Source organism: Nicotiana tomentosiformis, chromosome 10, assembly GCF_000390325.3.
Source record: "Nicotiana tomentosiformis chromosome 10, ASM39032v3, whole genome shotgun sequence".
NCBI classification, from domain to species: Eukaryota; Viridiplantae; Streptophyta; class Magnoliopsida; order Solanales; family Solanaceae; genus Nicotiana; species Nicotiana tomentosiformis.
In genome coordinates, this window is record NC_090821.1 from 56,439,887 (window position 1) to 56,458,104 (window position 18,218).

Here is an 18,218-nt window from a genome sequence, read left to right on the forward strand (position 1 = left end):
TCGGGTGTATCTTTCCTCGAAGGCATTTTTGATTCCGGACATTAATTCTTCCAGAACCAACCCTTTAACATGAGGGTTTATATAATAGAGGGCCCTCTTATGTTTACGGTGATCTTGAAGAGGATGTCTCATGTTCATTACGGCACTAGCATTTCAAGTACTTGTTTAACTTTCAAATGACAAAGTTAATTCATCATTCAGATAAGAAACAAGATAAAAATAAAAGGATTTTATTTTATTCCTTATATTTTCAAAAAATACATAAGCATTTGCTATGCTTAAAAAGAAATTGCCATTACTTGCAGATAAGTTGTACAACTTGTTTCTAAGGGGTTGACCGCGCAATCTCCGGTCCCGATGATGTAATTATATTTCTGATTTTTCGTTTCCCGGTAGACGTGGCGATCATTATTGATGTATCCTCATATCATTCCTGCCCCCCAGTGTTCGAATGCGAAGAGTGCGTATTGGAACATTGGAAGTCTTGTATCTTCGAAGATTCTACTAATGCATTGCTAGCTAATCCTTAACTTGGTAACACACTTTACTTCCCCTTAGGAACTTATGCTATCGAGCGAAGGACTATCTAATAACCCTCTAATGGTTTGTGCTTGTGAACGATCGGGTAACCTTTTCTCAATAACAAACTTAACTTCCTAGTGGGAATCTGCTATAAAGCAAAAGATTATCTAACCATCCCCAAATGTATCTTTGCTTTTGTGCCTTGATATTAAAGGTCTTATTGTTGCTGTCTTTGTAGTATGCTTTCTGTTGCTGCCTCATTAAAAACCTTGCCAGAAAAACGCAATTGGGACAAAAATTGAACCAGAGGAAAAAGAGTGCAACACATACTTTCTGATCGGATAATGTTCATCAGCAATAATATCTTTTGAGATGTGCCACATTCCAATTGCTGGGCAACCTTTCTCCATTTTGGGTTTCAAACTCGTATGAACCTTTTCCGGTGATAGCTGAAACCAGGTAGGGGCCTTCCAAGCTGTTGGACATAACTTCCCCGCGTTGAGCTACAGGATGCTGTGAGTTATGTTCCTTAGGACCAAGTCTCCTACTTAGAAATAGCGGAGGTTGGCTCTTCATTTATAATACCGCTCCATTCTCTGCTTTTGAGCTACCATTCTTACATGCGCCAAGGCCCTGCGTTCATCGAGCAGTTCCAAGTTGACTAGCATTGCTTCGTTGTTTGATTCCTCGTCTGTCTGGAAGTATCTCAAGGTAGGTTCCCCTAATTTCATCGGGGTTAAATCTTCTGCACTGTACACGAGGGAAAAAGGAGTTTCCCCTGTGTTCGACTTGGCCGTAGTTCGGTATGCCCATAGAACTCCGGGTAATTTTTTGAGCTAGTTTCCTTTAGTCGCTTCCAACCTTTCTTATGGTTTTGAATAATCACTTTGTTTGTCGACGCCGCTTGACCTTTTGCACTCGGATGATAGGGTGAAGATGTGATCTTTTTTATTTTTAAGTCTTGGAGGAACTTTGTAATTTTTGCACCGATAAACACATTGTCGCATGCTATCTCTTTTGGTATTTTGAACCTGCAAATTATATTTTCCCACAAAAAATCCAACACTTCACGTTCTCCGATTTTCTGATAAGGACCTACTTCCACCCATTTAGAAAAATAGTCAGTCAAAATTAAAAGAAATCTTACCTTTTCGGAGAGCCGGTAGAAGTGGTCCGACAATGTCCATCCCCCATTTCATGAACGACCAAGGAGATAGGACTGAATTCAAGGGTTCTGTCGGTTAATGCACCAGTGGCGCGTAGCATTAACATTTATCACATTTTCATACAAAATCCTTGGCGTCTTGTTCCATGTGGGGCCAGTAATATCCTGCCCTTACCAACTTCAGCACTAAGGAATCTGCGCCCGAGTGGTTGCCGCATATCCCTTCGTGAACTTCTCTCATGACATAGTTAGCTTCGGACACTCCTAAGCATCGGGCCAGCGGGCCTTGAAAAGATTTTCTATACAATTGGTCTCCGTTGAAACTATATCGCGCTGCTTTGGTGTGCAGGACCTGGGATATTTTGAGTTCTACAGGTAGTTTCCCATGTTCGAGATAATCAATAATTTAATTCCTCCAGTCCCAGACTAGATTATCTGAATTTACCTCGTAATAACCATCTGTATCCAGGGCTGAGTTCATCAGTTGTACTACTATCCTGGACTCCGATCCCTTTATTACTGTTGATGATCATATGTTTGCTAATGCATCTGCTTCTCCGTTTTCCTCCTTTGGGGTATGAGTAATTGACCACTCTCGAAATCGCGCCAGCAGATCTTGAACCTTTACCATGTATTATTGCATGCGCTCCTTTTTGGTGTCGAAGATCCCATATACCGCTAGGTAAACTAACAACGTTTCCCTTTCTTTTGGTTTTGAAAGCAATGGAAGGCTTGACAAGTACTTCTTTAAATCCCTCAAAGCCTGCTGGCACTTCGGGGTCCATTCGAAATTATTTTTCTTTTTGACCATTGCAAAGAAATGATGACACTTTTCTGACGATCGGGAAATGAATCTCCTCAAAGCTGCCAATCTCCCCATATGCCTTTGGACTTCCTTCACGTTTGATAGTTAGTTCGGGATATCTTCTATGGCCTTGATCTTATCAGGGTTTACCTCAATCCCCCTTTGCATGGTACAACTTTCATCTCATGCAACCATGGCCTTCCCAGAATGATGTTGTATCCCATATCACCATCTACCTCTTCGAAAAAGTTGTTTTCATTACTCCTTCAGCGTTTGTGAGTAATAAAAATTCTCCCTGGGTTGTCACACTTGCGAGATTGAATCCGGCGAGGAGTTTTGTGGCCAGAATAATGCTCCCGGTGAGTTTAGCTTACTCCAATACCCTCAATTGTATGATATTAGCCGAATTCCCCGGATCCACTAGAACACGTTTAGTCTTAAAATCTAGTACATTTAAAGAAATTACCAGTGCGTTGTTGTGTGGTAGCAGCAATCCGTCCGCGTCCTCCTCAGTAAAAATGACATCGTCTTCCCGAAGCCTTTTGCTATGCGTTATTGATACTTTCATCTTCTTTGCTGCTGAAAAGGTGACCCCATTAATCTCGTTCCCACCGAAGATCATGTTGATTGTTTGACGCGGGGGATCTTCTACTGCTTTCGAGGGTTCCGTGTTGTCTCGGTTATGGCCATAATTGTTCTTAGCTCGATCATTCAAGAATTCTCTAAGGTGACCATTCTTCAGTAATGTTGCCACTTCTTCCCAGAGATGTCGAGAATCCCCTGTTCGGTGGCCATTCGTCCCGTGGTATTCACACCACAAGTTAAGATCCCTATGACTGGAATTAGATCTCATCGGTTTTGGGAACCGTGCTTCTTTGATGTTTCTCATGGCCGATACCAACTCCAATATACTGACGTTGAAGTTGTATTCTGATAATTTGGGGTAAGAAGGATCCCGCGATCCTGCCACTTCTTTATCCTGCAATGATTGATTGTTCCGACCGCGATCAATCCTCCTGTCAATGGTGAACTTGTCCGCTGTCCGAAAACCTCTGATGCGGCCTTCGGTTCGTTCGTAGGGCAAAAACCAACCCCTCGAAGTCTGCCTATCCGCGTCATAATCATACTTTGATTTTTGCTTGTTCTTTTCTCGTCCTTTGGTCGACGATGGAAAACTAACTTGATCAACTTTGATCCTTATTTTTGATTCGTACCGATTGTGGACATCCGCCCAGGTCGTTGCTTGAAACTCGAGTAGGCTTTTCTTCAATTTCCAGGAAGCGGCTGAACTCCTCGGATTCAATCCCTTGTTGAACGCCCCAGCCGCCCATTCATCTAGGACAGCCGGGAGCAACATTCTCTCCTTCTGGAATCGGGTTACGAACTCTCGTAGCAACTCGGACTCTCCTTGTGCAATCCTGAATATGTCGACCTTTCGGGCCTTTACTTTTCTTGCCCCTCCATGAGCCTTGATGAAAGAATCTGCAAGCATTCAAAGAAATTTATGGAATGCTGGGTAACAACGAATACCATGTCAAGGCTCCCCTCGTGAGGGTTTCTCCAAATTTCTTCGGCAGCACAGTTTCAAGTTCGTGAGGGGCTAAAGTTCCGTCATACTGTGGCACTTAAGGCATTTTAAACAGCTTCGGGATTAACTCTGGTGCTGCACTTGGCTTGTACGACAATTGAGTATACTTTTTTGAGTCCGGACCTTTCAGCACTGGTGGCACACCCGGGATCTAGTCCATGCTGGCGTTCACTTCCCTCATGAACCGTAAACGTTCATTCTTGATAGGATCATTCTTGTTGTTGAGGCCGGATCCGTTCCCCTACCACATCAGAGCCAATTTCACCCCTGGGAGTGTTGTTGTCGATCCTCCGCGTCGTTTGATTCGTGGGAAACCCAGGAGGAATCAGATCTCGTCTGTTTGCATTATTTGAAGCTCCCGATAGTGCTTGCTTCAACTCCCTCAAAACTTTATCCTGTTGCGTGAGGTGGCCTAGAATGATCGCATGTTGCTCTTGCAAGACCCTTACCGCGTCGATGACATGCTCCTCATCAGCGTCATCGGGAGTGGTCCCCCGAAATGTCGAGGATACTGCCTGTCATGCATTGGTGTAGCGTCATTCTCCTTATTACGGGTGTCACTAATTGAATCCTCAGAATGAGGTTGATCCCCTCGAATCTCGGAGTTGTGCATGTCGTTAACGATGTTATCTCCCATGTCTTATGATTTTTTCTAAGACAAAAATTATCAAAACTCATTGGTAAAAAAGGCAAGGATCAATTTAATTACACGACTATCTAGGCCCCACGGTGGGCGCCAAACTGTTTACCCATAAAATGGTATAGTTGAATTTATATGTGGTTTCTAGATAAGTGAATTAATTTGATCCTGAAATAAATAAATAATCGAAAAATTGCACAATACTTAGCCTTAGGATATAGACGAAATAGCAGAAGCAACAATTCCAGGAAAGGATTTTCGGGCACAACAACAGAGAAAATCAAGAAATAAGAAGATAAGATTAGATTGAGCTTTGTATAGAGTATATCATGAATTTGCCAGAAAATTCGTGTCCTTTACAATAACAAGCCGAGCTCACTATTTATAGATATGAAGAAGATCCTAGGGTCATGCCCTTCTTTAATGTCAATTATGAGGGGCATTGATGAAGATATAACGATGAACATTAATGTCAAATTTCTTGTAACGAGTAACTACTCTTAATGCCATAGAATATTCTCTATTAAATACTATCGGGAGAAGAACATTTATCACATCTTTATGAGCGTTATTCTTTTCGGTGACAAACGAAACTGTTGCCTTCGGTCTTTAGCCATCTTCCCGTCTTGAGTTCCACGTGTCTCTTTCTCGGACGACCACGTGTCATAGCATATTTTACCCTATATAGCAAATATTACCCTTACCTTATAAGGGCAAAGAGACTATTCCCGGTAGACCTTCGGCTCAAGAAAAGAGACAAAAGAACAATGACTATAAGCAGCAGTAAAAACTAAAAAAGATGACAAGGTACCGAAGCGAAAGAAATAACATGTAATAATAGAGAACTAAGAATATTAGAATGCAAAAACAATACTAATATTACAGGTACGAAAAAGAAATAGACTCAACTACCTACTAACTTTTTACCCTAATTTATTTTTATTTCTATATTCTTTTAACAAAGGTTATGCCTTTAGTAAGTTCAAGCTACATCATATGCCTGATCAACTCTCTCCAATAATTCTCCGGCCCCATATTTCTAGAAACTAAAATATCAAAATCAAAATCAATCTCTCCCCTTTTTGTCGATTACCTCAATGATTCTGCCTGCAGCCTGGTTTCTAGATCCACGTACGTCGGCAAAAAAAAGTTGACTCCACAAAACAAAATATCATCATGACCCTCCATACGGAGCCCTCGGGATTCAATCTCCACCACTCGTTTTTTCTTTGTAACCCTAGTTGAATAATATAACAATGATAAAATTATTTTTGTGTAATTTATTTTTGTATAATTTATTTGAACCGTAAAAATAAACACTAAAGCTTCCTCTAGAATAAGCTATTTATATCATATGTTTTGAAGTTAAATATTTCTCTTGCTGCCTTTAACCCTAGTTGAATAACAAAGGAAAGATGCTACTGCAATAAAAGACTCGTAGGCTCTTGTACTTTTGTACATATGGAGATTGGTGAAGTCTTTATGTTTCTTGTTTTATTTACATTACATTGGAACACGAGAACACAAAAGAAAAAGAAATAAATTCAAAGATTATGTATTGATTGATTCCATATCTTCTGTCGGGGACTGGCTTTTTAACCAGTCTTATAGTCTATTTTGTGTATTTATTTATTTCTTTTTCCAACGAGTATTTTTTACTTTACTTTTAGTTGGCATGCTAGGTTTCTGTCAATTATCATGCATGTAGCAGAGAAGCGAATTCATTATTATTTTTGGTTGTATTCATATTGACACCCGATTAAAATTGGATTTGTGTCAGAAAATTTTATATTGAGGATAAAACGCTCCCTAACAAAGGCGGTTCCATACCAAGGGACTCGAGAATTCATTATTTTAATTTTTTAAAATTTTTAGTGTTAAATATATTTTATTTTTAAATTCTGTATTAAAACGTATTATTTATTAATTTTTTAATTAATTTTATACATAATTATATTCAGCATCATAAACACTAGTGCTATAAGGTCTAATCTGCCTTTCTTGTCGCATATCCAAAAATCTAATAATTCAAATTCTTGTTGTGTTGGATTCATTTAAGGGAAAATCATTTTTTATCAGAATTTTCTCATTTTGAAATCTAGAACTTAAGACCTTTTGATAAGAGCGGAATAATCTCATATTTCTCACCATTTTTCTTGATGGTATGTATCTTCTTTTTTTCATTTTTACAATTATAACTATCCTGACCCAATTATTTCTCAAATTTAAATAAGTTGAAATAGCATATTAGAAATTAGTAAAGCTTTTTTTTCTTTCTAATAATTATAACTTTGGAACTTATTTTTTAGGCAATTAAATTTATTAATTATGAAAAATAATTTTAATGGTAAAATAACACAAAAAAATATATTTTCACACTATTATTATATAAAAGTTAAACTATTTTATGATATCATTTCTTTGTGTCATCTCGCGACACAACATGTAGTAGTACTCGGCTTCACTTTTGAGAGTATTTTGTATACGGTCGAAACCGATTTGAGTCAGTCGTATGGACCGATAGAGAGGATAATGTTTCGATCAAAGGATATTTGCATGGCAAGCTCGGTCGAGGTCCGAAGTAAGGGCGGCGAGTTTCGAGCTCTAAGACCGATCAATGACAAGTTCGATATCATTATCGAGCCCATATCCAAGTCGAACTACGAGGCAACGCGGAGATTATCGGTAATAATTGATTCATCGGGCGATGGGATTACTACGAATTTATTATCCTAGTTGCATTATTGTATGACTTTATCGAGAACTTTTTCGGTGATTGAACATTGGTACATGGACATCGGTTCACACCGACCCGGTCTCGGAGAAGGCTTTTCAATTTTAAAATCGTCTACGGTCGAACACCCAACCGGAATGAATTCCTCAGAGCGGGGCTCTTCCATATCCTCTCCACCAGCAGGTCGAGATGAAAAGGCGCTCTCTTTTTGCGGAACAATTTTGGACGTTTTTGCCATTGAAAATTTCGCAAACAAAAAACGGAAGTATTTGGTGTTCTAAGGAAGAGTTCGCAGTAAAACTCGCAGGTTTACATGCAGAAAACTTAGAAAAGACGAAAAGAAATTTGCAAAATTTGGAAGATTGAAAACGTAAAAAAGATAAATGATGGAAGGAAAGGCTATTTGTAGATTGAAGTAATGACGGTTCAATATCAGAGGTGGCCGACCACCGTCTAACACACAAAATGCCTCGGTAAAATCGAACCGATGGGACAGCTATCACATACGTCATGATCGGGATCGATAAAAACGTCAGTGTATATCCGATCGAGCTACTGAAAATCATATCGTTTCTCGCCATATCCTTTTTCGAGAAACGAGGGGACTATCTATATACGGTCGAAACCGATTTGACTCAGTCGTACGGACCGATAGAGACGATAATGTTTCGATCAAAGGATATCTGTATGGCAAGCTCGGTTGAGGTCCGAAGTAAGGGCGATGAACTTCGAGCTCTAAAACCGATCAATGATAAGCTCGATATCATTATCGAGTCCATATCCAAGTCGAACTACGAGGCAAAGCGGAGATTATATAGGATGCATGGACCGACCAACACTCATCCCGAATACCGAGACCCCAAGTCAGAATCGAGCTCGGGCCAAAGCCGAAGGCTCGAGCCAGTATCGAGCTCGCGGACTAGGGTCGTTGCAACCTCACTATGGGAGAGCATCTTGGCAGAAATCAAGGAAAAGACAATACATCATGGGCTCTCCACTAACGCATTATTTATTGTATATAAAATAGGACTCCTCTGCTATAAAAGGGGACATGGATTGTAAGCAAGGTGAACATACCGCAACAAAATATCACTTCTTATATTGAAAGATATCCCCTTGTGCTTGTTTTACTTTATCTTGTTCATTCTTTTTACTCACTATTTTCATTCTCATAGTCAACAATACACACAGTTCTATTTCTCTACACGATTTTTATATTAAATTGTATCGCGTATCCTTAGAACCACACACAAATCTAATGTTATCCGATTTTTCGGGTAAACAGTTTGGCGCCCACCGTGGGGCTAAGTGTAAGAGTGATCGTTTGATACAAATCTAAAGTACACGCGAGTCTACAACTTCAGATCAACAATGACAAACCCTCGATTGATGGCTTTGCCTATCGACCACGAAGCCGACCTTCAAGATGAAACCAATAACTTGACACCCAGGGCCAGAAGGCAAATTAACGATGTCACCGAAGCTCGAGTCGAAGTACCGCTAGATGTCAATTTACAAGTGGCCCTTCAGGGCGGTGCTCGATCCGTAGCTCGAGACACCCATAACGTGGAGGAGATCGGAGTCAACTTACGGAAGATCTTCGAGATGTTACAAACCTAGCAAATAGCGATAGCTCAGTTACAGAGCCAAACTCAGGAACAAAGCAGGCCGGAGCCCAATCCACTTCGAGAAATCACCCACAGAACGGAACCAGCCATAGTGAAGTCAAATGAGCCAGAATCGGGAACTACTCCCGAAATTACTAAATTGCCCGAGAAACTCACAAAACGAGGTGAAGCCAACAATAAAAAAGTAGAAACATATAATTCCAGGGTCGATCAGATCCCGGGAGCTCCACCAATGATAAAAGGGCTAGAATTGAAGAAATTCATTCAAAAGCCTTTTCCCTCGAGTGCAGCCCCAAAACCAATCCCCAATAAATTCTGTATGCCCGAAATACCTAAATATAACGGAACGACCGACCCCAACGAGCACGTCACTTCTTACATGTATGCCATCAAGGGCAATGATTTGGAAGATGATGAGATCGAATCTGTATTATTGAAAAAATTTGGTGAAACCTTGTCAAAGGGGGCAATGGTATGGTATCATAATTTACCATCTAACTCTATTGATTCTTTTGCTATGCTTGTAGATTGCTTCGTAAAAGCACATGCCGGAGCCATAAAGATCGAAACTAGAAAGTCGGACCTGTTCAAGGTAATACAAAAGGATAACGAGATGTTAAGAGAGTTCGTAGCTCGTTTTCAAATGGAACGAATGGATCTGCCACCAGTCACAGATGATTGGGCTGTTCAAGCTTTCACTCAAGGTCTAAACGAGCGGAGCTCGATGGCTTCACGGCGGCTGAAGCAAAATCTGATCGAGTACCCAGCTATTACTTGGACCGATGTGCATAATCGATATCAATCCAAAATAAGAGTCGAAGATGACCAGTTGATTTCTGGGTCCGTTACGAAAAAGAAAAAATCGACCAGAGATCGATACCAGTCATATAGCGGAAACGGTACTACTGCTGAGTATCCGAGGCCTCTTTAAAATCAACCTCGTATACTAGGGGGCTTTATCATTGAACGCATCTGTGACGATTATCAAGTTCGGTGCAAAGGAAGTTACTTCGTTATTTCATGACAAACAGTGTCTCAACAGGAAACGTTGTAAGAGCCAAATGGTCAAAACGAACCATGCTTATGTAGTTTGCCCGAACCCTGACGGAAAACATGAACCCATGTATAATGACTTGCAAAGAGAGCCCTCTTCTTTACCAATATTCTATGTTCAAGATTTATTATGCAAACAGGATCGAGTTCGAGCAAGCACTCACTCGACCATGATGCCTACGGGCTACATTATTTTGAGTTCGAATCATTCACTCGACTACTAAAGCCTACGGGCTACTTTTTCGAGTTCGAGCAAGCACTCACTCGACCATGATGCCTACGGGCTACATTATTTCTAGTTCGAATCATTCACTCGACTACTAAAGCCTACAGGCTAATTTTTCGAGTTCGAGCAAGCACTCACTCGACCATGACGCCTACGGGCTATATTATTTCGAGTTCGAATTATTCAATCGACTACTAAAGCCTACGGGCTACTTTTTCGAGTTCGAGCAAGCGCTAACTCGATCATGATGCCTACGAGCTACTTTATTTTGAGTTCGAATCATTCACTCGACTACTAAATCCTACGGGCTACTTTGACTACTAAAGCCTATGGGCTACTTTTTCGAGTTCGAGCAAGCACTCACTCAACCATTACGCCTACTGGCTACTTTATTTCGAGTTCGAATCATTCACTCGACTACTAAAGCCTACGGGCTACTTTGACTACTAAAGCCTACGGGCTACTTTGACTACTAAAGCCTACGGGCTACTTTTTCGAGTTCGAGCAAGCACTCACTCGACCATGACGCCTACGGGCTACATTATTTCGAGTTCGAATCATTCACTCGACTACTAAAGCCTACGGGCTACTTTTTCGAGTTCGAGTAAGCACTCACTTGACCATGACGCCTGCAGGCTATATTATTTCGAGTTCGAATCATTCACTCGACTACTAAAGCCTACATGCTACTTTATTTCGAGTACGAATCATTCACTTAACTACTAAAGCCTACGGGCTACTTTTTCGAGTTCGAGCAAGTACTCACTCGACCATGACGCCTACGGGATACATTATTTCGAGTTCGAATCATTCGCTCGACTACTAAAGCCTACAGGCTACTTTTTCGAGTTCGAGCAAGCACTCACTCGACCATGATGCCTGCGGGCTACATTATTTCGAGTTCGAATCATTCACTCGACTACTAAAGCCTACATGCTACTTTATTTCGAGTTCGAATCATTCACCCACTCAACCATTACGCCTACGGGCTACATTATTTCGAGTTCGAATCATTCACTCCACTACTAAGCCTATGAGCTGCTTTTATTTCGAGTTCGAGCAAGTACTCACTCGACCACTAAGCCTACGGGCTACTTCAACCATTACGCCTACGTGCTGCATTGCATCGAGTTTGAATCATTCACTCTATTACTAAGCATGCGTGCTACTTTTATTTTGATTTCGAGCAAAAATACTCATTTCTTCGAATTAAAACGAACACTTGACTATTTAAGCTGAAGGATGTTCGAGCCCGATAAAGCGAAGGGGACTACCCACAAGGCCCGAAGGCAACAGAGATTTAAATTCAAACTATTTATTCAGTTTGAAAGGCTTTTTTTCTTTAAAAAGAAGAAAGATTTATATTTACAATTTTTTTGTACAGAGGCGGCTACTCTTCCAAAAGGAAGTTCTTCATACAAAAACCGAAAGCGGTATTAAAAGAACGCAGCGATTGACCTAAGGCCCAAAATAACTCAATCTTCATCAGAGGCCCTATTCTCGGCATCGTCCTCGTCTTCAGACTCCCCCGAGTCATCGGAGTCCTCCTCAAGAAAGGCCAACCTCCGAGCTCTGTTCTTCTCCACCCTGGCGACTTCAATCTCGGCCCCAACATCGAAGCCCTAAGCTCTGACCCCCTCGAGAGCCTCTCTCCGAGCCTGCCACTTTACATATTCGACCATGCTCGCTGCTTTGGCTTGATTAACCTCGACATCGATCCTGAAGTGAGCCACTTTGGCATCGGCTCTTTTGTTGGCCTCGACCACTTCAGATCTGGCCACTTTGAGTTTTTTGGCCAAATATCCTTTATCTAAACTAGCCAAATCCAACAGATGCTGAAGCTCTTTCATCTTTTCGATCAGCCCCAAAGTATTTTCTTTCGCGGATCGAAGTTGGGCATCTGATAGGTCCAACTGAGCTTCGACGGTTTCCTTTTTCGAGGCAAGGTTATCCATACACTTTTTAAATTCTTCTGCCTCGGCCAGTAGCGCATCTACCTGTGAGTTAAGCCATCCGATCTGCTCGATCCTCTGCCAAACCTGCAAAATCAGATCGTTAGTGGTTATCTCTTTTTCATCTTCACTATCATGGAATATTCGGAATACCTGCTCAGCCATCTCCTCATGCTCTTCCCGAGCCGCTGTCAAATCTGCTAGAAGTTTTTCACTAAGAAGCTTGTACAAGTCACCCTTCTCAGTGAGGCTCCGAACTTCGACATCATGCTCCTCCCTGATTCGAAGAAAAGCCTTGTGATGCAACACCGAAGCCTACAAACAAAAGGAGAAACATTAGAATTACCTATAACTCTGTGTAAAAGAGGCGGCAAAAACGCCATCAGAGTTACCCGATTCAAAGCATGTTGGGCCTCGTTGAAGAGACAGGAGGGCCCCACCGCATTCATCTCTAATTGATCTTCTTCGGTCACCAAGGACCGAAGGTAACTGGCAATCCCCATAGGGGAAGAAAAAATTCGGGTATCCGCAGGTACGGAAAGCACTATCTTCCACCTTCGGTCGGGATCGATACTCGGGGCCGGATATCGGTCCACCAGTTTATGAATTGATGAAGGCTCGGTGGAACCCGACCACGATGCCTTTTTGGGTACCAGCATTCCATCGAAACTGGTAACCTCCTCCGAGGCACCTGACTCGAGCCTCTCCAGAAAACCGTGGATATCAGCCGATTCCTGAATACCCTCATAGGACCGATCCTCCAACATGATGGCCTCTCGAATCATAACATCCGAAATTTAAGGGGATCCGCCAATGTCAACTATCCTGAACTCATTCCCTGAAATATCTTCTACTGCCTGAGAAGATCCACCCTCGGTATCTTTTCCAATCATCTTAGCTCGAGAAGGGATAATCTCGGTTTCTTTTGGGATTATGTCCAAGGTTCCCCGATCTACTTCCACCAAATTGAAAGACTGTTGAATCACAACATTGGCCCGTACGCAGGCTAAATTCTCCTCTCCTTCTTCGGGCTCATTCCTTGAATGGCGGACCGTTTCCGAATATATAACACCAGGGCCCCCTTCGGCTTTCGAGATCTCTTAGCCGGTTTCTTCTTTTTCGAGCTCGGGGAGCCCGATATGTCTTTTCTCTTCCTTTCTTTCACCTGCTTCAGGACATGAACTTCTTCTCCACCAGATGGCGGCCTCATAACTACATCTTTTCCAAGTCCTACAAAAGGGAAGAGGGAGATTTACTATACAAATCAATGAAGAGACAAAATTGACAAAAAGATTTACCATGACTACTGGCCTCCCATCGACCCTTTGATAATTTGACCCAAGCATGCTCAGAGTACGGTCTCTGCAACACCAGGCTTTCGACCCATTGTCTAAGATCCGGGATCGGTTCCGGCATTCGAGCTACAGCTCTGGTAAGGAAAATGGATCAACGAAATAGAAAGCAATCACAAAATCAAAATGGGCAACGAGAAACGTTTACTCACGGCTCATGTTCCATTTCTCGGGAAATGGCAAGTCATCGGCAGGGATCAGATCCAAGGTTCTGATTCGAACAAAACGGCCCATCCAACCCCGATCCCGAGTCTCGTCTATGCTTGAGAATGGAGCTTTGGTTGCTCCGCGAGCAAGCTTGATCAGTCCTCCTCGATAAAGTCAGGGACTGTAAAGACGCATAAGATGATCGAGGGTGAAGATACGCCCCTCGACCTTGCTCGAGAAAAATCGAAGAAGAATCACTATCCTCCAAAAGGAAGGGTGGATTTGGCTGAGGATCACATCGTACCTCTTACAAAAGGCAACGATGACAGAATCTAGGGGTCCCAACGTGAAAGGATAAGTATAAACACTTAGAACCCTTAGACATAGGTAATAATTGATTCATCGGGCGATGGGACTACTACGAATTTATTATCCCAGTTGCATTCTTGTATGACTTTATCGAGAACTTTTTCGGTGATTGAACATTGGTACCTGGACATCGGCTCACACCAACCCGGTCTCGGAGAAGGCTTTTCAATTTTAAAATCGCCTACGGTTGAACACCCAACCGGAACGAATTCCTCAGGGCGGGGCTCTTCCACATCCTCGCCACCAGCAGGTTGAGATAAAGAGGCAGTCTCGTTTTGCGGAACAGTTTTGGACGTTATTGCCATTTAAAATTTTGCAAACAAAGAACGAAAGTATTTGGTGTTCTAAGGAAGAGTTCGCTGTAAAACTCGCAGGTTTACAGGCAGAAAACTCAGAAAAGACGAAAAGGAACTTGCAAAATTTGGAATATTGAAAACGTAAAAAGGATCAATGATGGAAGGAAAGGCTATTTATAGATTGAAGTAATGACGCTTTAATATCAGAAGTGGCCGACCACCGTCTGACACACTAAATGCCTCCGTAAAACCGAACCGATGGGACAGCTATCACATACGTCATGATCGGGATTGATAAAAACGTCAGTGTATATCCGATCGAGCTACTGAGAAATCATATCGTTTCTCGCCACATCTTTTTTCGAGAAACGAGGGGACTATTTGTATACGGCCGAAACCGATTTGAGTCAGTATAAAGACGATAATGTTTCGATCAAAGGATATCTGCATGGCAAGCTCGGTCGAGGTCCGAAGTAAGGGCGGCGAGCTTCGAACTCTAAGACCGATCAATAACAAGCTCGATATCATTATCGAGCCCATATCCAAGTCGAACTACGAGGCAAAGCGGAGATTATCGAGGATGCATGGATCGACCAACACTCATCCCGAATACCGAGACCCCAAGTCAGAATCGAGCTCGGGCCAAGACCGAAGGCTCGATCCAACACCAAGCTCGAGCCAGTATCGAGCTCGCGGACTAGGGCCGTTGCAACCGCACTATGGGAGAGCATCTTGGCGGAAATCAAGAAAAAGACAATACATCATGGGCTCTACACTAACGCATTGTTTATTGTATATAAAATAGGACTCCTCTGCTATAAAGAAGGACATGGATTGTAAGCAAGGTGAACACACCGCAACAAAAGATCAATTCTTATATTGAAAGATATCCCTTTGTGCTTGTTTTACTTTATCTTATTCATTCTTTTTGCTCACTATTTTCATTCTCATAGTCAACAATACACATAATTCTATTTCTCTACACGATTTATATCAAATTGTATCGCGTATCCTTAAAACCATACACAAATCTAACGTTGTCCGATTTTTCGGCTAACATATTTTTTTTTCCCGAGATATTTTAGGTTATATTGGTAATTAATGAGCAAGTACAAAAGAAAATATTCTATAATACTAAAAGCAAACGAAGATGAACTCTTCATAAAACCTTTTAACTCGACGTACTTGTCTCTTCGATGTACTTTGTGTCGCGTACGTGCCGTAGGAATCTTTTAATCAAAACTGATTTATAAAATACCTAAATACATTTAATGAGAAATAATAGGAGAAAAAGACAAATTTGTGTCGATTTCTTTAATGCTAAAAAAGAAGTAGACAACTATAGCCACTAGGGAATACTCGTGAGGTTATTGCTCACAAAAGCCAACTCTTCTAACTTTTTCTATCACTCTTTGCTTTTGTTAGGCATCCTTACAAACACCAAACCCCCTCTGTAATCTGTCATAGAAATGTTTACGGTAAAATACATTAATTTATCATAGTTAACTTAAATATTAAAAAATTATATAAAAATACTATAAGCTACAAGCTATAATTCTTCTCATATCAATATTATAAAAAGCATATTTTAAATATTAGTCAAAATTTGCATAGTTTGAATCTCGAAAAATAATAATATTCACGTAGATGTTTATGTTTAATACATGTATTTATTAATTTAGTATAATATAAGTATATGACGTGTGGGTAAATTTTTAGAGGTTTCACTTTTTGGTTTCGATTCTGCTTTTAGTATGTCTTACATGATGTAAATTTCAATTAATCGAAGTTAATGTGTAGTGGGTGTAGGGCGGACGCCAGAAAAATGTATTAAAAACAAAGTTTAATTCAATTGAATCAGTTGATTATATATTGCTTTAGTCTACCGCTGGTCCCCACTTTTCTTGGTCTTGCCAATATTTTATTTTTCTCAAAAAATAAAATAAAGTATTTCTATCTGTCAGAAATCAGAAATCTGAATATCTATCTCATCTGTACCTTTGAATAATTAAAACAAAGTAAAATATTATTAAAATATTGTCACTTTTCTCTCATTTCACCCATTTTGACCGCAACTCCACTTATTCCTTCCCTCTATATAATCCCTTCCATACCCCCTTCTCTCTCCTCATCCCTTCACCTTTCTCTCTCTAAATTTCTCCATTTTCATTGCTTTTTCGAAGTCTATCAGTTTTACATTTTTTTTTTAAAAATGGCTGAGTCGACTCAATCAATTAAACGTTCAAGAGAAGAAGAATCCCAAGGAAATTTCTGTGAAGATAATAATATAAAGCGCCATAAATCATCATATAATGATATCCTCTCCATTCTTGAAGAGGAAGAATACGGGTTTGAATCCGACCCGGTTTCTGGGTCCGACATCTTCACCACCCTTCAGCAAGAACTTCTGCCAAGTGACGTGTTTGAGTCCGACCCGGTTTCTGTCGGGTCGGATATTTCTTCAAAAGAAGATGAAGTAGAAGATGATAGAAACAGTGTTATAAGACACCTTCTAGAAGCTTCTGATGATGAGCTAGGTATTCCCAGTGGAGATGGAAGCAACGGTGTAGATTTAACGTTTGCTGAAGAAAATGAAACCAACGGTGGTGATTTTCCGTTTGCTTTAGCTGATGGTTTATGGGAGTTTGAAGATGAAGCTGCTAACTATTATTCTTTGTTACAGTCCGAACTTTTTATGTAGGTGCTATTTTAGGGTTAGGTTAGAAATACTGAGGAGAGGGGATATCAGATATGGAAAAAAGGAAAATGTTCGGGGGTGTAAAGTGAAAAAAGAAGTAAGATGAGGGTGAAAAAGAAAAGTTGGAAGAGGTTTTTAGTTTCTCTAATTATGCCCCAGTTCGCTCATCTTTGTATATTCCCCAAAGTATCCCTTCTCGGGTTAGAATATTACTTAGCATTAATGTAGAAGGTAAAAAAGTGATTCGTTATATGGAAGGTCTCTTTCCATTTATGCCCTTGACATTTTTTAAACCATCATTTCCAGCAATTTTAATTTTACAATATTTCTTCCATCTTATTTTGTGCGAGTATATCGAGTTGGAAAAGATAGAAACACTTCTTTTTTTGGTTGTAATTAAAGGCTTTTATTAATCACCAATGAAAACTACAAATCCACATCTTAGCAAAACCCAGCTAGTTGCCCTAACAGCTTGTTTGGATGGTTGTTACTCATTATCGTATTGTTTTTGCATTTCAAAATAATGTTTGTAAATGTTTGTTTTGATTGTTTCGTTAAAATCGGTTGTATTGTATTGTTAAATTTATTGTCTAGAATAATGAAAAGTCCTATTTGTCCTATTTTTTGAAACAATCGATTTAGCGCGGTGTGATTATTTTCTATTTTTCTTTTTAATTATGTCCTAACTTATTACTTCATATTTCTATTTGTATCGTATTGTAGGTATCTCAAAATAATGTTTGTTTTGATTGTTCATTAAAATTGATTGTATTGTATTGCTAATTCATTGTTTGGAACAATAAAAAGTCTTATTTTTTGAAACAACCGATTTAGTGCGGTGTGATTATTTTCTATTTTTTTTTTCAATTATGTCCTAACTTATTACTTCATATTTCTATTTTTATCATTTATCTTTTTTCATTTTAATTCAAAATCTCCCATCGATAACCTACTTTGTCTTCGGTCTCTTTTTTCCATAACTTCTAACACTTCCAACTCTAATAGCATGTTTGGATGATTGTTACCTATTATATTGTATCGTA

At 40.3% G+C, this 18,218-nt stretch overlaps 2 protein-coding genes across 2 annotated transcripts; one reads left to right on the forward strand and one right to left on the reverse strand.

The window, feature by feature from the left end:
• Positions 1-2,862: 2,862 nt before the first annotated feature.
• On the reverse strand, positions 2,863-4,717 carry LOC138900212 (uncharacterized). Its single transcript, XM_070186932.1, has 2 exons — positions 4,633-4,717; positions 2,863-3,974 (listed from the first exon to the last, which is right to left on the reverse strand). Exons 1-2 carry the CDS (start codon positions 4,715-4,717, stop codon positions 2,863-2,865), a joined length of 1,197 nt encoding a protein of 398 aa, XP_070043033.1.
• Positions 4,718-16,578: 11,861 nt separating this feature from the next.
• Positions 16,579-17,448, forward strand: LOC104097755 (uncharacterized). Its single transcript, XM_009604371.4, has one exon. The coding sequence runs from the start codon at positions 16,690-16,692 to the stop codon at positions 17,176-17,178; it is 489 nt and encodes a 162-aa protein (XP_009602666.1). The 5' UTR covers positions 16,579-16,689; the 3' UTR covers positions 17,179-17,448.
• Positions 17,449-18,218: the final 770 nt, after the last annotated feature.